This window comes from Doryrhamphus excisus, chromosome 5 (assembly GCF_030265055.1).
Source record: "Doryrhamphus excisus isolate RoL2022-K1 chromosome 5, RoL_Dexc_1.0, whole genome shotgun sequence".
Lineage (NCBI taxonomy): Eukaryota > Metazoa > Chordata > Actinopteri > Syngnathiformes > Syngnathidae > Doryrhamphus > Doryrhamphus excisus.
The window spans coordinates 272,804-294,886 of NC_080470.1; the positions used below are offsets into that span (position 1 = coordinate 272,804).

At 39.6% G+C, this 22,083-nt stretch overlaps 1 protein-coding gene across 4 annotated transcripts in view; it reads right to left on the minus strand.

The window, feature by feature from the left end:
- The window catches only part of pex5la (peroxisomal biogenesis factor 5-like a), a 98,365-nt gene that overhangs the window by 45,816 nt on the left and 30,466 nt on the right, over window positions 1-22,083 (minus strand). For 3 of the 4 annotated variants that reach the window (XM_058072422.1, XM_058072420.1, XM_058072419.1), the window contains exon 2: window positions 1,680-1,784. The exons of the other annotated variant lie outside the window; for it this stretch is intronic. In XM_058072422.1, coding sequence (XP_057928405.1) covers window positions 1,680-1,784 — 105 coding nt within the window. The remainder of the gene's footprint in view (window positions 1-1,679; window positions 1,785-22,083) is intronic. 4 annotated transcript variants of the gene reach the window in all.

Consider the following 22,083-nt stretch of genomic DNA (forward strand, 5'->3'; position numbering starts at 1 on the left):
AATTGACCGAAATGAACGGCTCTTTTTACTGAATGAAGCGGAATGACTGAAATGAACGGTTTTCCCACCACGAATTCCGAGTGAAGGCGTATCGACATGCAGTTCTTGTGTCGACGTATTTTTTGTGTTGATGTCATCGATGGCGTGGACAACAACTTGCTGCTATAGTTCATGTTCAAACAGCTAAAATAATGCATAAGGCTAAAAATAAGCAATTAGCTAAAAATGTCATCCAATACTTCTCTACAAGAGAGGAGAAATATGATCTCAGGGAAGAAGTACATTTGAAACACTTCTATGCTAGGACTACGTTATGCTAGCCATAGCATTTCAGTATGTGGAATCAAACTATGGAATGGATTGAGTAAGGGAATCAAACAATGCACAACGATGAGCCAATTGAAGAAACAATACAAGCAGTTGATGTTTGCTAAATCCAAGGATGAAGAGTCTTGAACCAGTCATGATGTGCTATATATATCACTATATTGACACGCACTATGGTACACATTATGGCATTGGATGCTCATATCACACAGTACTTTGGTATGTGAGAATAAAATACAAATAAAATAAAAATAATTAAAAATATTTTTAAAATATTTGTAAAATATTTTTTTAATATTTAAAAATATATAAAAACATTTTTTAAATATGTAAAAATATAAAACAAATTAAAAGTGCACTCAATTGTAATCTGATGCATATTCAAATGAAATTAAACCATTACCATTACCAAAACTTCATCTTTTGGAAAGGAAAACAAACTTACAGTACCACTTACAGTACCACTCAGATACTATGAACATCCAGCAGCAACACTATCACGATATTGACACTTACTATGGTACCCATTATGTCATTGGATGCTCATATCACCGAGTACTTCGCTACGGGACAAAAATTAAATTAAATTAAATTAAATTAAATTAAATTAAATTAAATTAAATTAAATTAAATTAAATTAAATTAAATTAAATTAAATTAAATTAAATTAAATTAAATTAAATTAAATTAAATTAAGAAAGCAGGAAGTGAACAAATGTAAGAGTTAGTGATTGTAAGTATCAGATGGAGGGGTAGGATTTAATAAGCTTTGCTTCTTCCTACTCCTTTTGGAGTAGTACATGTGGAACTAGGAACTGATTATGGGATGCACTCAATTGGAATCTGATGCATGTTCAAATGAAATTAAACCATTAGCATTAGCATTAGCATTAGCATTAGCATTTTATTTCGGGGCTAAAAACAACTTTGAGTTACACCTTGAAATAAGTACACAAATAAATCCAGAATAAAAATAAATATAATTAAAATTAATAAACTAATATTATCTAACTGTAATCCAGGAAAACATGACTGTTGTCGTCGTTCCTGCCGCTTCCTAAATGAGCTCCATCCTTTCCTAAAATAAGCGTCAGAGCAGCCCAAGATGAAGAAAAGTGAAATGTACGTGTTGAAACTTAAATCATACGTATAAGGACGTCAAACGTCAGTATAGCATTACAGCACGATCATGTGAATTCATATTTTGCCCCACCCCGACCCCCTACAGCGCACACCGGCAATGTATAGCTGTGAGTATGCTAGCATCGGTTAGCAATGGAAGCTTTGTGATTGCATTTGTCTGCACAACCAACACAGGAGGCAGGGGGATGTTCTGGAACGGTCGTGCCCACCTTGGTAGTCACTGTGAGGAGGGGCTTCCCTTCTGACGACGCCTTACTGGGTATCTCCTTCAGGACCATGGCAACAGTCTTATCTGCGGCCCTAGAGTCTTTGCCCTACAACAGTGAGATCAACAATGACTTGCGTCAGGACAGTTGGACATCCACGGCGTCTTACAGACAAGACTTGATCTTATGATGATGGAGACACTAAGTGAGGCGCTCTACGGTGACACCACAACCACAAGACTATGACCATGGGAAGTCACGGGACAATGTGTGGACTTCAGACCGTCGTGGGCGGGATTCAACCACGACCAGGATGGCGGCGCGTTGGTTTTGTGTTGACTTCATGGTGTGTTGCAATATTGCCAACCTGATCGTAGAAGCTTAAACGGGGATCGTAAACTGTGACGGCGGTTTGTCGGCTCAAACTCCCGGCTCTCAACGCGGGACCGTAGTTTCAATCTCTTAATTGGACTTAATTAGCTTGGACTTCATGGTGAAAACGACACACAACACCAACTACAATCACAGCGCAAACACACGCTACAAATGTAACTCTAGCCGCAAGGCATGCTGGGAGTGATGCTGGCTCCCAGCATGCTTTGCGGCAACTTTTTGTTACAATATAAACGGTATGATTCTGGCCGTCTCAGACAAAAGATGCGTCATCGTGGTTGACATCACAGCAAGGCGGAGTCAAATAGGCTAGCAAGCGGCTAGCAACCAATAAAACACACCATGAAATAAGATAAACAACATGGCGACCACACGAGGGCTGGGATGACGTGTCCACGCCATCGATCACATCAACACGAAAAATACGTCGACACAAGAACTGCATGTCGATACGCCTTCACTCGGAATTCGTGGTGGGAAAAACCGTTCATTTCAGTCATTCCGCTTCATTCAGTAAAAAGAGCCGTTCATTTCGGTCAATTGGTCCGAATATACCCGGTTGCATATACCCGGTTAGCCGTATCGAGTCAGTCCGTTCACTCCTGTTCACGTTGGTTCCGACTCAACAGCTCACTAACTCGTGCTGTGTCGGTCATGAACAAAACGGCCGGCAGACTGAACGGGTATTTTATGAACGGTTCATTCGTTCGCAAAAAAGAACTAGTTCTTTTGACCCGTTCGTTCACCAACTCCACACCACGACTCAGAATCAAAACAAGTAGTATTAGTGATTTTACAAATAAGGAGTTAGTATGTTCTCTGTAGGCGGCATTATGAATTATCCTTACTGGCCTTTTTTGCAGTACATTTAGCCATCTTTTTAGTGGGACCATTTCTTCTCTGACCTTTCTAATGATCATTAATTAATGAATTAATCGATTACATACATACATTATAAGGTGAGAGCAGGTGAAACTGAATCTTTTTGATCCAAGTCCTTCAGGAGCTCGCTGACTTTGAAAGTCCCCTCAGCCAGACGAGGCCTGTTGGCCCAACTAGCGGCCAGACTCACAGATGCTCAGTGGAAGCTCGGATGAGCCATTAAATTTGGGGGGACGAATCCTCTGCTGGTCGCGTCCTTGAAGCGACAAACGGGAGGCCTTAATGGCTCCTAAACGCATCATCATGTTAAATAGCATCACACAAAAGGGCGCGGTTTGGCGTGGATGGAGGAATTTGTTGCTCAGTGTAATTGATAACATCTCTTGGCTAGCAGCTAGCCAGTGTGGCGAGGTGTCACTATGCCATTGATGTAGTTCTTTTTGAATTCCTTTAGTCATCCATGAAAGCAACCCCGGTTCCCATCGATGAACCCCACTGATGAACTCTTAACTATAACCCTAAACTATAACCCAACCCAAACCCTTAACCCTAACTGTGAACCCCAACCCTTAACTCTTAACCAAACCCTTAACCCTAACCCAACCCAAATCCTTAACCCAAACCCTTAACTATAACCCAACCCAAACCCTTAACCCTACCTGTGAACCCCAACCCTTAACTCTAACCAAAACCCTGAGCCATAACCACTAACCTAAATCCTTAGCCCTAACTGCGAAGCCTAACCCAAAGCCTTAACCCTAACCCAACCCAAATCCTTAACCCAAACCCTAAACTATAACCCAACCCAACCCAAACCCTTAACCCTAACCGTGAACCCCAACCCTTAACTCTTACCCAAGCCCTTAACTCTAACCCAACCCAAATCCTTAACTATAACCCAACCCAAACCCATAACCCTAACTGTGAACCCCAACCCTTAACTCTAACCAAAACCCTGAGCCATAACCACTAACTTAAATCCTTAGCCCTAACTGCAAAGCCTAACCCAAATCCTTAACCCTAACCCTACCCAAACCCTTAACCCAAACCCTAAACTATAACCCAACCCAACCCAAACCCTTAACCCTAACTGTGAACCCCAACCCTTAACTCTAACCAAAACCCTGAGCCATAACCACTAACCTAAATCCTTAGCCCTAACTGCGAAGCCTAACCCAAAGCCTTAACCCTAACCCAACCCAAATCCTTAACCCAAACCCTTAACTATAACCCAACCCAAACCCTTAACCCTAACCGTGAACCCCAACCCTTAACACAAAAACCCTGAGCCAAAGGAGGAATTTGTTGCTCAGTGTAATTGATAACATCTCTTGGCTAGCAGCTAGCCAGTGTGGCGAGGTGTCACTACGCCATTGATGTAGTTCTTCTGTGTAAAGGTTTTTTTCATAAACCTTTATTAGTGAAAGAGGTGTGTCCCATTACGTTTATTCCATTCTTTGTCCTATTTTTATGTCTTTTATTTTTATGTCTTATGTCTATTTTTATGTCTTTTATTTTTATGTCTTTTATTTTTATGTCTTATGTCTATTTTTATGTCTTTTATTTTTATGTCTTTTATTTTTATGTCTTATGTCTATTTTTATGTCTATTTTTATGTCTTTTATTTTTATGTCTTTTATTTTTATGTCTTATGTCTATTTTTATGTCTTTTATTTTTATGTCTTTTATTTTTATGTCTTATGTCTATTTTTATGTCTTTTATTTTTATGTCTTTTATTTTTATGTCTTATGTCTATTTTTATGTCTTTTATTTTTATGTCTTATGTCTATTTTTATGTCTTTTATTTTTATGTCTTATGTCTATTTTTATGCAAATAGTTGTTTTTAAAGTGTACGTTAAACTCTAACTGCACGCTCCCTGACGTCACGGGTTGTTTTTTGGTGAACCTTCCAAAAAGCTGTGACATGTCATGGCTAACCTGAGCCGCCCCCATCAAGGATCCAAGCTTATCCAACGGCGAGGGATTAGTTTTAGCTTTATCACAAAGGCCTGCAATCTTTGTCCCTGGCAGGTTGGCTTCCTCCCTGCGTCCTTTTCTTCCTGGGATACCAGATGGCGGGAGGCTTATGGGGCTCAAACCATTCATTGACAACTTTTTTTTTTATTTTTAAATGTAAACATCCTGAGTTCAGCTCAGCAAATGTAAATATTTTAGAATTCATTTAGTCTTCCATGACTGCAATCCCGGTTCCCATGGATGATGATGACAGCATCAGGAGAAACTGGAGGTTCAGTATCCTGGCCAAGGGTCCTTGGACCTGGTCACAGGAGAACGTAGGATCAATGCTGTCATTTTCAAGTCAGGATACGATGAAAATCCTTTCCGGTCCATTTTCCTGACTTTGAGGTGTAAAGTTTGTTCCTGTGGAGGTACGGAGAACATACTGGAGTCCTTAATGGTGATTTATTCATACAACCTCGGAGTCCCAGTCGGGCAGCTAAAGCCGTCTGGTGCTGCTGTCCGTATATAATTATATATGTTCACGTGGACGTCCCTGTGATCATGGATGACATTGTTTGCGACCTTTCTCTGTGAAGCCAAGAGCGAATGCAGGAGGTGGCAGGAGGTGAGAGGGGAGGAGCATCAAAACGCCCGCGGTGCATTATCCCGCTCTCTGATGTAGCACGTGGAAAACGTTGCTTTCCTTCACAGCTGGGACTTCTTCAATCACAGTTTTGATGACACATCCATGCTGGGAAATGACTTTCCCTGGCAACAACGTCAACAACCAAACATCATCCATTTCTATTGCTTGGCTCCTATAAGGACGTCTGCTGTGCTGTTTGACAGGAAGTCAAACACCACTGCTGAAATATCCCTAATCCAAACCCTTAACCCTTGTGGCTAAACCGAAAGCCATAACTCTAATTGATAGCCCCAACCGCTAACCACTAACCCCAAAACAAACCCTTAACTCTAACCAAAACCCTTAACCTTAACAGATAACCCAAACCCTTAACCCTAACCACTAATCCAAACCCTTAACTCTAACCAAAACCCTTAACTCTAACCAAAACCCTTAGCCTTAACTCTAACAAAAACCCTTAGCCCTAACAGCTAACCCTAACCGCTAACCCAAAGCCTTAACTCTAACCAAAACCCTTAGCCTTAACTGCTAACCCAAACCCTTAACCCTAACTGCTAATCAAAACCCTTAACTCTAACCAAAACCCTGAGCCCCAACTTCTAACCCAAACACTTAACCCTAACCCAAACCCTTAACCCTAACCCTTAACCCCAACCCTTGACTCTAACCAAAATCCTGAGCCATAACCGCTAACCCAAACCCTTAGCCCTAACTGCGAAGCCTAACCCAAACCCTTAACCCTAACCCTTAACCCCAACCCTTCACTCTAACCAAAACCCTGAGCCATAACCGCTAACCCAAACCCTTAGCCCTAACTGCGAAGCCTAACCCAAACCCAATCCAAACCCTAACCCAAACTCTTAACCCCAACCCTAACTGTGAACCCCAACCCTTAACTCTAACCAAAACCCTGCGCCATAACTGCTAACCCAAACCCTTAACTATAACCCTAACCCAAACCCTTAACCCTAACCCAATCCAAACCCTAACCCAAACTCTTAACCCCAACCCTAACTGTGAACCCCAACCCTTAACTCTAACCAAAACCCTGCGCCATAACTGCTAACCCAAACCCTTAACTATAACCCTAACCAAACCCTGAACCCTAACCCTTAACTATAACCCAACCCAAACCCTTAACCCTACCTGTGAACCCCAACCCTTAACTCTAACCAAAACCCTGAGCCATAACCGCTAACCTAAATCCTTAGCCCTAACTGCGAAGCCTAACCCAAACACTTAACCCTAACCCAACCCAAATCCTTAACCCAAACCCTTAACTATAACCCAACCCAAACCGTGAACCCCAACCCTTAACACCAAAAACCCTGAGCCATAACGGCTAACCTTAGCAGCTAAACCTAAACCAAACCCAAACCCCAACCACTAATTGACACTATGAATACAGTATGTACTGCATGTATTGACATATATTGATATAATATAATATTAGTGAGCAATAACAAAGCTCACTGTTTATCTCCAGCTTTACCCGTGAAGACGTTAGCTTGACCTGAGTTTGTGTAACATGTTTGGCTAAAGTCCTTAAGTGTTACAGAAGATGGAGGCCTGCGTGCTAACAAGCACGGTTACACGGACGGTCCCATTATAATAGGTTTTGGGGCGAGACAGGCCAACGGGGAATTGGACATGCGGCGACCCATCACAAATGTTTGGGAAACTCTGGAGGTACACTTCCAAGTTTTGGCAATGGAAAGTCTCCAACTAGTCCTCCATCCGGTCTTCCAGCCAATCATTGACTTCCAGGGGGCTTTAGGATAAGCCCTGCTGATATTTATGAATGTTGGGATCATTTTATTGCCCCATTTCCTCTAATACCCGCAATGACGTCTTTTCCTGTGTCGGTGTGACATTTCCTGCCGCTGTTTATTGCCTTTCATGACTTTTACGAGGAGCGAATGTTTCTAACGAACGGCGAATCCTGGCGACAGGACTCACGTGTGACTGACAATTACGGCCTCGTCTGGACTAAAAGATTAATAGAATGACAAGTTGCGGCGTGCGTATGTGCACTTCCTGTCATCCATCACTGTCACAAAGTGTTCGGCTCGTACCGAGACCAGCTTTGAAGGAGGCTGGCGACAAAGACCAACCATTCCTTGGCCAATCATGTGTCGTCCTGCTGTAATTAAACCAACTAAACCACGTCTTGTCTCCATCTTGTCTCCATCTTGTCTCCATCTTGTCTCCATCTTGTCTCCATCTTGTCTCCATCTTGTCTCCATCTTGTCTCCATCGGCCACGTTTTCCTATCTGCTCGTGATGACAAAATGAACGTGACGTGAAGTCATCGGCCGTTGGCTTGTTTTGGTCCCCGGGCGACATTCTTTTGTGCCCGGAGCAATAATGACCTGATTTCCCCGGAACCGTTCTTTGTGCTGGTAATTACGATCCTGAAAGGCAGCACGGTGGCTTCATGGCTCTTCTCCAATCACTTCCTTTCTATCCGTTTATCTGCTTTGATCCGGAACTAAAGTGCAACTTGGGTCAGTCAACTAATTCCAGACTTCTGAGGTGGCACAGAAGTTGTTCTACTAATTTAGCTCTCATATGCGCTCATTGTTGCCACGCCCGTGTGACACAATCTTGGAAGAATACACCACCGCTCCAAAGTTTGGGATCACTTGGACATAATATTGTAATATTTGGTCCATGTATACGTGGCTAGTATTTGTTATTTTCTATTCCTATTTGAACCCAGCATGGACTGTTCCAATGCTAAATCCCTAGCAGTGTATCTGATGACCTGGTAATTAAAAATAAATGAAATGGCCGCCATAGCAGCCAGCTTAAGGAGGATGTCACGCTCATAAAAACTAATCAGCTTTCTCACTCTTTCATTTTTTCCTCCCCCAGTGTGGCATTAAAGTCAATAGTTCCATCAATGCTGCCCTCATCTGAAGGTGTGTTGGGTTTGCTTCGGGTACTCCAGCAGCATCTGGATTGGAACCCTCGGTTTTTATTTCAGAGGCACCACACCATGTGTGTTTGATTTTTTTCCCCCTTTTTTTCTTGCATCAGCATTCTCGGCCTGGGGGGGGGTGGAGGGCTCACTCGTACTGTACGTCCCCGTCTTTAGCTGGGAATAATACTCAGGGAAAATATGTATTTAAGATTTAGCTTACTCAGTGCTCATATTGCTGGGCGGGGAGGGGGTTGGCCTTTTAGCCCCCCCCAATCTGTTTGCCTCTATGGTGTTACCACGCTAGTAATTAAACCTTTACCATGACGGACGACCTATCCCTAGTGGAATATGCTGTTGTATTTATACTTTGTCAACACTAATGATCTTGTACTCCTTTTACTGCCGACTGTACTACAGTTCTACTCAAACATTTGGATACTCTTTAACCCCTTTCCTTGATCTGCATGAGTGACAATGGACTCTCACATATTTGTCTGCAGCGTTTTTCTGTCCTTGTTAGACCCAGTTTGTGCTATTGCTAAGGATTTTTTCATCTTTCACGATTACAGTCACCCTTGGTTTAATTCATTGGTTACAGACCTGCCAGCCATAAATTAATTTCCACGATATAGGATTCCAAGTCAATACATGGAATATTTTTGTAGTTGGAGCACGGAAAATCTGTTTATGACTTTGTAAATACGAGGGATTTATGTTGCCCATTTTGATACCAATCATCCATGAGTGAAATTGACCGATTCCGACACCGATCATATGGAATAATTCTTCTTTGTTTCTTCTTGCACAGTTGTGCAGCATTTTTCTGTCCTTGTTAGACCCAGTTTGTGCTATTGCTAAGGATTTGTTTGTCTTTCATGATTACAGTCACCCCTGGTTTAATTCATTGGTTACAGACCTGCCAGCGATAAATTAATTTCCACGATATAGGATTCCAAGTCAATACATGGAATATTTTTGTAGTTGGAGCACGGAAAATCTGTTTATGACTTTGTAAATACGAGGGATTTATGTTGCCCATTTTGATACCAATCATCCATGAGTGAAATTGACCGATTCCGACACCGATCATATTTAGTTTCTTCTTGCACAGTTGTGCAGCATTTTTCTGTCCTTGTTAGACCCAGTTTGTGCTATTGCTAAGGATTTTTTGTCTTAATTAATTAATTGGTTACAGACCTGCCAGCGATCAATTAATTTCCACGATATAGGATTCCAAGTCAATACATGGAATATTTTTGTAGTTGGAGCACGGAAAATGTTGCTGATTTTGATACCAATCATCCAAAAATGATCAACTTGGATTAGCATCCATACCAGGAGATTGATGCAGAGGACTGACAGTTGTTGATAGTAGGCCTCTATGCAAAAATATACATCCTTCTTTCAAAATCATCTCATTCATTTTCATTGTTTGGGAAATGGATACAAATGTTTGTGAAATGCATGAAAATGTGTTTTTCATTGAAGAACAAAGAAATTTGCAAGTGATCCCAAACTTTTGAGCGGTAGTGTACAAACCGGCAACATGACTTACAAGTCGGATGTCTTATTTAGTAAAAAAAAAAAAACAACAAAACTAGGTCTCCTAGCTGTGAGGTCTGTGTGCTAACCACTTGTCCACCGTGCAGTCCACAGCACTAACCTATGACTAACTAACGTATACTAATGTATTCTATTGGAGTATTCATAACAATTAGTCAGGCGGCTGTAAAACGTAAAGCACAATAAGCGAAATATGATCCTGAGATAATTGATTAGAAGGCCGCCATCCAACATTTACGATACGTTGTATGAGTTAAGACCTAAAACTCACTACTCTGAAAAACTATTATCTCCAAAAAAGCACATTTTTATAAGACGGGGCTTATGCCGCTTATCTTTATGTTGAGCCCCAATTCATTAACCAGAACATAATTAAGTGCAAACTCATCCACCACACAAGCGCTAATTGTCCCCTATTAGATCGGGAAGGAAATCATTACTCTGACAATTTCCTGTTCAGCCCGTCCCTCCATCATGCTTTATGGTTTGGATAGATGGCCACAATGGCTTCCTTGCGGTCTTCAGGCTGATCCTCTACGGGGGACAGCTGAGCAAATATGTAGGAACAGATATGACGGAAAAAATGAAAGTATGTGCCAGATTCTAATGAACCAACCGGCCACCAGGCTACTTTGAGTTCCGAGGCGCTGAGCAGATGTTTGCCAGCGGCCTGTTGGCAAGAGTTGCAGGGACGTGGACGTGACACCCACGGGACCGAAGAACACTTTGTCACCTTTCATTCTCATGACGTTCAAATATGGACTCACTAGATGGTCTCTTGCATAAACACTGAAAACCGTAGCTTGGCAAAACGCTGGACTTGTGTACAGTTTCGGTATAATACTCTACCGGGGGGGGGGGCAAAACTCAAAGCCTACTTTTGAGTAGGTGGTCCCCAACTTATAATTTATGTGTAATTGTCAACACTCAACATATTTCTGCATATTGAAAGTATGAAAAAGCTTTTAAGCAACATAATTGATGAATGAAGAACACTTTGAAACATAAAATACAATGAGGTTGTGTTTTCAGGTCAGGACAAAACGTGCTTGACAGCTGTTGAATGTGTTGTTATGTGAAATGGGCAGATTACGCATTTCCCGGCATGCTTTGCTACAGTTACAGTGATCAATTTTGACTGTCTTATGCCAATTATTTAGACTTTTGGTCTGAATCCGCCACCATTATTAACTCATTCGCGACCAAAGATGTGTTTGGATGTCGCTTATATTCTTTGGTAAGGTGATGATGCAATACAACATTTCATGTTATGATGTTTCGTGTTATGACATTTCATGTTATGGCGTTTCACGTTATGACATTGGGTGTTACGGCTTTTCATGTTAAGGCATTCCTGGTTACAGCATTTCATGTTATGGCATTTTGTGTTATGGTATTTCATGCTACAACATTTCATGTTATGATGTTTCGTGTTATGACATTTCATGTTACAACATTTCATGTTATGATGTTTCGTGTTATGGTATTTCATGCTACATTTCATGTTATGATGTTTTGTGTTATGATATTTCATGTTACAACATTTCATGTTATGATGTTTCTTTTTATGATATTTCATGTTATGGCGTTTCGTGTTATGACATTGGGTGTTATGGCTTTTCATGTTAAGGCATTCCTGGTTACAGCATTTCATGTTATGGCGTTTTGTGTTATGGTATTTCATGCTACATTTCATGTTATGATGTTTTGTGTTATGACATTTCATGTTATGGCGTTTCGTGTTATGACATTGGGTGTTACGGCTTTTCATGTTAAGGCATTCCTGGTTACAGCACTTCATTTTATGGCGTTTTGTGTTATCGTATTTCATGTTACATTTCATGTTATGATGTTTCGTGTTATGACATTTCATGTTATGTTTCGTTTTATGACATTTCATGTTACAACATTTCATGTTATGTTTCGTTTTATGACATTTCATGTTATGGCGTTTCGTGTTATGACATTGGGTGTTATGGCTTTTCATGTTAAGGCATTCCTGGTTACAGCATTTCATGTTATGGCGTTTTGTGTTATGGTATTTCATGCTACAACATTTCATGTTATGATGTTTCGTGTTATGACATTTCATGTTACAACATTTCATGTTATGATGTTTTGTTTTATGACATTTCATGTTATGGCGTTTCGTGTTATGACATTTCATGTTACAACATTTCATGTTATGATGTTTCGTTTTATGACATTTCATGTTATGGCGTTTCGTGTTATGACATTGGGTGTTACGGCTTTTCATGTTAAGGCATTCCTGGTTACAGCATTTCATGTTATGGCGTTTTGTGTTATGGTATTTCATGCTACATTTCATGTTATGATGTTTCGTGTTATGACATTTCATGCTACAACATTTCATGTTATGATGTTTCGTGTTATGGTATTTCATGCTACATTTCATGTTATGATGTTTCGTGTTATGACATTTCATGTTACAACATATCATGTTATGATGTTTCGTTTTATGATATTTCATGTTATGACGTTTCGTGTTATGACATTGGGTGTTATGGCTTTTCATTTTAAGGCACTCCTGGTTACAGCATTTCATGTTATGGTGTTTTGTGTTATGGTATTTCATGCTATATTTCATGTTATGATGTTTCATGTTATGACATTTCATGTTACAACATTTGATGTTATGTTTCGTTTTATGACATTTCATGTTACAACATTTCATGTTATGTTTCGTTTTATGACATTTCATGTTATGGTGTTTCGTGTTATGACATTGGGTGTTATGGCTTTTCATTTTAAGGCACTCCTGGTTACAGCATTTCATGTTATGGTGTTTTGTGTTATGGTATTTCATGCTATATTTCATGTTATGATGTTTCATGTTATGACATTTCATGTTACAACATTTCATGTTATGTTTCGTTTTATGACATTTCATGTTACAACATTTCATGTTATGTTTCGTTTTATGACATTTCATGTTATGGTGTTTCGTGTTATGACATTGGGTGTTATGGCTTTTCATGTTAAGGCATTCCTGGTTACAACATTTCATGTTATGCCGTTTTGTGTTATGGTATTTCATGCTATATTTCATGTTATGATGTTTCGTGTTATGACATTTCATGTTACAACATTTCATGTTATGTTTTGTTTTATGACATTTCATGTTATGACGTTTCATGTTATGACATTGGGTGTTATGGCTTTTCATGTTAAGGCATTCCTGGTTACAGCATTTCATGTTATGGCGTTTTGTGTTATGGTATTTCATGCTACAACATTTCAATTTATGATGTTTCGTGTTATGACATTTCATGTTATGATGTTTCGTTTTATGACATTTCATTATATGGCGTTTCGTGTTATGACATTGGGTGTTATGGCTTTTCATGTTAAGGCATTCCTGGTTCATCGTGTTATTGTCATGTAAAAGGACCATTTTTTGTATTGTTTATGTTGCAAACCTAAACTAGCTATGGTGGGACGCACATGGAAGCTACTACAAGGTGATAGGAAACCTTTCCATGTGATCCACATGAATGGGGATCCATACCACTGCTGGGTACGCCATCAGTTTAATCTCCTGGGGCAACACTACACCACCTCCACCAGGTGATGTATGTTTTAGTCATGAATATGGAAGCACTGCTGGGTACGCCATCAGTTTCATCTCCTGGGGCAACACTACACTACCTCCACCAGGTGATGTATGTTTTAGTCATAAATATGGAAGCACTGCTGGGTACGCCATCCCGTCCATGGATGCAAATCTTCTGTCCACCGGTGAACAGGAAGTGTTGCCATCAGTGGAAGGAGTAGCCCAGAGCGTTTGCCCCCCCCTCCCCCCCTCGTGTTACTACTCCTGGTAGATATCTTGTGGCTAATGAGTTCTCTCGTTAATGAGCTTCTTATTTGGCAGGAACAACACAGTAAATTTGCTGATGTTTCCTCCGTGCTTATTTGCACAATTTGCAGTGTCTAATTATTTTCTAATTATGACCACCCTCTACTCATTTTTAACATCATGTGACCTCGGTTGCACTTTCACTTAAAGCACATACGTGTTAGGACCTTTCGTGTTATGACATTGGGACTCACGGCTTTTCATGTTAAGGCATTCCTGGTTACAACATTTCATGTTATGGCGTTTCGTGTTATGGTATTTCATGTTACAGCATTTCATGTTATGATGTTTCGTGTTATGACATTTCATGTTGCGACATTTCCTGTCACAGCATTTCGTTACAATGTTTCACGTTACAACATTTCATGTTATGATGTTTCGTGTTATGGTATTTCATGTTACAGCATTTCATGTTATGATGTTTCGTGTTATGGTATTTCATGTTACAGCATTTCATGTTATGATGTTTCGTGTTATGACATTTCATGTTGCGACATTTCCTGTCACAGCATTTAATGTTACAATGTTTCACATTACAGCATTTCATGTTATGATGTTTTGTGTTATGGTATTTCATGTTACAGCATTTCATGTTATGATGTTTCGTGTTATGACATTTCATGTTGCGACATTTCCTGTCACAGCATTTCATGTTATGGCGTTTCACGTTACAACATTTCATGTTATGATGTTTCGTGTTATGGTATTTCATGTTACAGCATTTCACGTTATGATGTTTCGTGTTATAACATTTCATGTTGCAACATTTCCTGCCACAGCATTTCATGTTACAATGTTTCACGTTACAACATTTCATGTTATGATGTTTTGTGTCATGGTATTTCATGTTACAACATTTCATGTTATGATGTTTCGTGTTATGACATTTCATGTTGCGACATTTCATGTTATGATGTTTCGTGTTATGACATTTCATGTTGTGACATTTCATGTTATGATGTTTCGTGTTATGACATTTCATGTTGCGACATTTCAAGTTAGGATGTTTCGTGTTGTGTACATCCATGTAGTGTAGATACACGTAGTGTACATCCATGTAGTGTAGATACATGTAGTGTAGATACATGTAGTGTAGATACACGTACTGTACATCCATGCAGCACATGCAACCCAGTAGCATTTGAAATGTGCATTTTGTCACCATGGATGTTACTTTTGATGGCCAATAAACATCAGACGCTCGTCAGCATGCTTCAATTAGAGTTGGGGCAGCATCTATTTATGCCAGCGAGTACATATGCTTTACGTTTGCATCTTGGACTTTTATGGAGCTAATTGACAACACCTGCGTTAGCGACATGCTATTCACATGTACGACGCGTCACGCTGTTTGCTGCTCACCTCAACACCTTCTTCTCTAAACATCTTCAGACTTCTGTGCTATTAGGTAACATGGCGCCAAATAATCAACTCTTTTTTTTATTCAATTTTTCATCTCTACATATTTGGACTGCATTGCTGATGATTGCTGTCTTGATGATGATTCCAGGTCTGACACACTAAGGAACCTTTTATGGACTTGGGTTAAATTCCCCCCTCTTGAGCCCACCTTTCCATCCTTTTAGATATCATTACAACACCTTTACATTCGGTCTTGCTGACACACACTCACATAGCATAACAGAGTTGCACAACACATACATATGACTGATGGAGAAATAATTGCTGCTTCTCCTGTTCAAGAAGTAATTTTAAAAAAAATGTTCATTTGGAAAAGTTATAATATTGTGGGGAAAAGTGCTAATATTTAGAGAAAAAAGTTGCATTTTTTTTGGAAAAGTTATAATATTGTGGGGAAAAGTCCGAATATTTAGAGAAAAAAAAAGTTGTATTTTTTTGGAAAAGTGATTATATTGTGGAGAAAAGTCTAAATATTTAGAGAAAAAAAGTTGTATTTTTTTTGGAAAAGTGATAATATTGTGGGGAAAAGTCCAAATATTTAGAGAAATAAAAGTAGTATTTTTGGGGGGGGGGGAAGTGATTATATTGTGGAGAAAAGTCTAAATATTTAGAGAAAAAAAGTTGTATTTTTTTTGGAAAAGTGATAATATTGTGGGGGAAAGTCCAAATATTTAGAGAAAAAAAGTGTTTTTTTTTTTTTTTGGAAAAGTGATTATATTGTGGGGAAAAGTCCAAATATTTAGAGAAAAAAAGTTGTTGTTTTTTTTTTGGAAAAGTGGTTATATTGTGGGGAAAAGTCTAAATATTTAGAGAAAAAAAGTAGTATTTTTGGGGGGGGAAAAGTGATTATATTGTGGGGGAAAAGTCCAAATATTTAGAGAAAAAAAGTAGTATTTTTGGGGGGGGGAAGTGATTATATTGTGGAGAAAAGTCCAAATATGTAGAGAAAAAAAGTTGTAATTTTACCAAAAATAACAGCATTTTAATAGCATAAGTTTGAAATAAGGTTGTTTTTTTAAAGTTGTAATCTTATGAGAAACAAATAAAATAACAAAAAGTTGCCATTTTTGGGAAATTAGGTCGTGGCGAAAAAAAAACTGTTCCAAGAATACAGAGAAAAGATTATTGGAATAAAGTCATACTACAAGAACATTTACGAGAAGAAAGTAGAAATAGCAGAAACCCAAAAAAACAAAATTTTAGGAGAACCAAAAGCGTGTGAAAGTGAAGTGAAAGGTCTTGGAATGGCCAACAAACACGTTGCTGCTCAGGTTCAAAACAGAGTGGAAAATGTTCCATTCCTACCGCTACAGTAAACCTATTGTGTATCTACCAATCCACATCTACCGTTCCTCCGGAGAAGAAACAGTGGTTCAGGAAGAGTGACTTTAGAGCTTAAAGGGGCCAACATAATGACGGCGTTGAGGCGCTGAGGCGCTGAGGCGCTGAGGGAATGAAAGTGTCTGAAAGTAATGGAGGATGGCCCATAACCACCAGACTCCTTAACGGAACAAAAGCCCTCTCCTGGCTCCCGTGGACAATTTCCTGTCTTCCCATTACCTCGGAATTAAGGCAAACTCCGGCAAGCAAGGACACGGAGGCGCGTCCTGCACGCCGCCATTTCTCGCACTGCAGCCTCACAGCTTGGCCGGCGGCCGCTAACGATGAGCGATGGCGGCCAAAAGCAAGAGGATGTCGTCTGAGTCTAACCTGATTACTAGCGACTGGCTCGACATCCTCGCTTTCTCTCTCTCGCCGCCTCTCGCCGCCTCCCGCCGCCTCCCGCCCGTCGCTTTCTGTGGATGAGTTTATCATCAAGCGGCGCCTTTCGCCTTTTCTTACTCTCATTTCTACTCTCCTTTTGATTTAATCACCCCCCCCCCCCCCTCCTTCCCACCAAGGGATGCAGATCTGGCCTCCTTTCAATTACGGAGACATTAGCCGCCGTGTGCCGTCGGGGGTTATAGCTGGGAAGTGGACAGCGCTAACGGGTTCAAACACCAGCAACGTGTGATTATGCAACGTCTACGCTGGGAATTGGTCTCACGGCAATCTTTTCCAGCGATCCACTTCAAGAGGAATATGTGGCTTTTATCATTTGGATACCTGAAATTCTGTTCAATTGCGGTACTAAAATAGACGACCAGCTATTTATGGAACCACTGAGGCAGACAGAAAAAACATGGCGTCTTGTCGACGTCCTTGTTGTTAAAAAAAGTCTCTGTCAGCATCTTTATATAGCTGGACGTCCATTACTGTAATACGTTACTGTAATACATCCACCGCTGGAAGCAATCAGTCTGCAGCGGACTCGTACGAGGCTTCCATGGAGGAGGACCAGGAAACCAAAGTCAACCACAACTTTATTTAGAATTTGACATGAATAAGGTCAACATGTAAACAGAAAAAAAATGGAATCTCACATAAAGTTGTCATTTTACAAGAATTATTTTAATAGCAAAAAATGCATAAAAAAACAAAGTTATTATTCAGAGAAATTAAATGATCAGGATAATAATAATGTCAAAATATCATGGGGATAAAGTCATAATTACAATAAAGCAGAAAGTCAAAATATTATGACAAAAAGTTGCAATTTTATGGGAATGGACTTGTAATTTCTTTATGAAAAACAAAACAACAAATAAATACATTTTTGGGAAAAATAGATTGAGATAAAGTTATTATATTATGTTATGTTATGTTATTTATTATATATTATTACGTTTATATACTATGGGAATAAAGTCATAATTTGAGAAGAACATTTACAAAAATAAATTTGTTAATAAAATCAAAAGAATAGTTGAAAAAATACAAAAAAACAGCAACAATTAAAAGAAACTAATTTTATGAGAATGTCAAAATACTAAGAGGAAAAATGTAAAATTCTAACAAGGACAAAAAAAATCATATTATTAATCATAATTAAACTAAATTAAATTAAACTAAATAAACTAAAATTATACTAAAAGATTTGAGAAAATGTACAAAAATAAAGTTGGCAATAAAATCAAAAGAATAGTTGAAAAAATACAAAAGACAGCAAAAATTGAAACAAACTGTAATTTTATGAGAATGTCAAAATACTAAGAGGAAAAATGTAAAATTCTAACAAGGACAAAAAAAATCATATTATTAGTCATAATTAAACTAAATTAAATTAAACTAAATAAACTAAATAAACTAAAATTATACTAAAAGTTTATATATTATGGGAATAAAGTCATAACAAGGACAAAAAAAATCATATTATTAGTCATAATTAAACTAAATTAAATTAAACTAAATAAACTAAAATTATACTAAAAGTTTATATATTATGGGAATAAAGTCATAATTTGAGGAAAATTTACAAAAATAAAGTTGGTAATAAAATCAAAAGAATAGTTGAAAAAATACAAAAAACAGCAAAAATTGAAACAAACTGTAATTTTATGAGAATGTCAAAATACTAAGAGGAAAAACGTAAAATTCTAACAAGGACAAAAAAAAATCATAATATTAGTCATAATTATGAGATTAAATATTTACAAAATTAAACAAAAAATATGAACAAAACAAGTATCAATATGCTTTTTCTTGAAATATATACGTATGTATATACATCTTAGCATTTTAGCATGTTTACATGTGTTTCTTTACAAAATAAAGTAGCATCCTTTGGTTTTCCCGTTGTGGCCCCTCGCTGGAAAAAGTCCCTGATTTAGATGTTCTCCTACCATCAGCAACTGCTGACTTCAGTCGCATCCACACACACACGCACACACACACACGCACACACACACACACGCACACACACACACACACACACACAAAGTAATCAGGTCTCCAGACGTGGACCCATGAGGCTGATTTTTTCCTTGGGTGACTCTGGCCAATTAAAAGCTTGGGAAGCGTCAGCAGCCGGGATGGAAACCACTGGGAGGGAGGAACAGGAGAGGGTGAGGAAGTGGTTCTCTTTATTTGACTTTGCTGGTGTCATCACGTTGGATTGACTTTATGACTGCAGTTTCCTTGATGCTGTGGATTTTGTTTGCTGTCATATTGAAATGCTTGGATGATTTATTTGTCTGATGATAGATTTTTGGTAAGACTGCTGCTGTCCTCCATTCATGGTATGGAGCACATTGTGGGTCTTTATTGAGCCCACACTAGGTGGCGGGTGGGCTAGCGTGCTGTGGGTCCCACAAACGCATCAAATGTAAATAAAAATACATCATAGCCGCCTGAGGTGCTGGTTATTTATAAACATAATCCACCCTTTCCTTGCCAAATCACATCAGACTATTTAGCATCACTTCACTCTTCAGCTCTCAGCAACCAATGAGAGGGCAGGAAAATGCTAACATTACTTTGAGCCAGCTAGCTGGCTAGCTATCAGGTGAATATGAAATCTGATCGCTTAAAGAAACTATGCCATGTACTATCGTTCCTATAGGAGTGGGTACTTTCGTTTCAATAGGAGTGGGTACTTTCATTTCTATAGGAGTGGGTACTTTCATTTCTATAGGAGTGGGTACTATCGTTCCTATAGGAGTGGGTACTATCGTTCCTATAGGAGTGGGTACTATCGTTCCTCCAGGAGTGGGTATTATCATTTCTATAGGAGTGGGTACTATCGTTCCTATAGGAGTGGGTACTTTCGTTTCTATAGGAGTGGGTACTATCGTTTCTATAGGAGTGGGTATTATCGTTCCTATAGGAGTGGGTACTATCGTTCCTCCAGGAGTGGGTACTATCGTTCCTATAGGAGTGGGTACTATCGTTCCTATAGGAGTGGGTACTTTCGTTTCAATAGGAGTGGGTACTATCGTTTCTATAGGAGTGGGTACTTTCGTTTCTATAGGAGTGGGTACTATCGTTTCTATAGGAGTGGGTACTATCGTTCCTATAGGAGTGGGTACTATCGTTCCTATAGGAGTGGGTACTATCGTTCCTCCAGGAGTGGGTACTATCGTTCCTCCAGGAGTGGGTACTATCATTCCTATAGGAGTGGGTACTTTCGTTTCTATAGGAGTGGGTACTTTCATTTCAATAGGAGTGGGTACTATCGTTCCTATAGGAGTGGGTACTTTCGTTTCTATAGGAGTGGGTACTATGGTTCCTATAGGAGTGGGTACTATGGTTCCTATAGGAGTGGGTACTATGGTTCCTATAGGAGTGGGTACTATCGTTCCTATAGGAGTGGGTACTTTTGTTTCAATAGGAGTGGGTACTATCGTTCCTATAGGAGTGGGTACTATCGTTCCTATAGGAGTGGGTACTTTCGTTTCAATAGGAGTGGGTACTATCGTTCCTATAGGAGTGGGTACTTTTGTTTCTATAGAAGTGGGTATTATCATTCCTATAGGAGTGGGTACTATCGTTCCTATAGGAGTGGGTACTATCGTTCCTATAGGAGTGGGTACTATCGTTCCTATAGGAGTGGGTACTATCGTTCCTATAGGAGTGGGTACTATCGTTCCTATAGGAGTGGGTACTATCGTTCCTATAGGAGTGGGTACTATCGTTCCTATAGGAGTGGGTACTATCGTTCCTATAGGAGTGGGTACTTTCATTTCTATAGGAGTGGGTACTTTCATTTCTATAGGAGTGGGTACTATCGTTCCTATAGGAGTGGGTACTTTCATTTCTATAGGAGTGGGTACTATTGTTCCTATAGGAGTGGGTACTTTTGTTTCTATAGGAGTGGGTACTATCATTTCTATAGGAGTGGGTACTTTTGTTTCTATAGGAGTGGGTACTATCGTTCCTATAGGAGTGGGTACTATCGTTCCTCCAGGAGTGGGTACTATCATTCCTATAGGAGTGGGTACTATCGTTCCTATAGGAGTGGGTACTATCGTTCCTATAGGAGTGGGTACTTTCGTTTCAATAGGAGTGGGTACTATCGTTTCTATAGGAGTGGGTACTTTCGTTTCTATAGGAGTGGGTACTATCGTTTCTATAGGAGTGGGTACTATCGTTCCTATAGGAGTGGGTACTATCGTTCCTATAGGAGTGGGTACTATCGTTCCTCCAGGAGTGGGTACTATCGTTCCTCCAGGAGTGGGTACTATCATTCCTATAGGAGTGGGTACTTTCGTTTCTATAGGAGTGGGTACTTTCATTTCAATAGGAGTGGGTACTATCGTTCCTATAGGAGTGGGTACTTTCGTTTCTATAGGAGTGGGTACTATGGTTCCTATAGGAGTGGGTACTATGGTTCCTATAGGAGTGGGTACTATGGTTCCTATAGGAGTGGGTACTATGCTTCCTATAGGAGTGGGTACTATGGTTCCTATAGGAGTGGGTACTATGGTTCCCACGATAGGCTGTGCGTTAGAGAAACGTAAGTGAGAACATCAAAGGTAAAGTGGACTGACCTGTTGGGTAATGAGGTCAAAAGGTCGTGACCTTAGCATGAATCAACTGGGACGGAGCCATCAGTTTCTTTATTTTAGTCTCAAGTTTAAACCTGCCTTGGACCCATGGGCCAAGGCGCTACACGTTTCTTTGATACTGCCCTCACATTGTCTGATATCCAAGGCATGCTAATATGCTAATATGCTAATATGCGATATTACAGTACATACTGTATGACCACCAACAAGGTAAAAATAAAACTAGCATAAAAGTAGGAGGCGGTGCTTTAGCCGTGCATTGCTAATGGTACGGTTGAGCAATGCTAGGTCAAGTGTGGGTCTCCTGGAACCATGTTGATTAATACCACATCACACTCGGCTCCT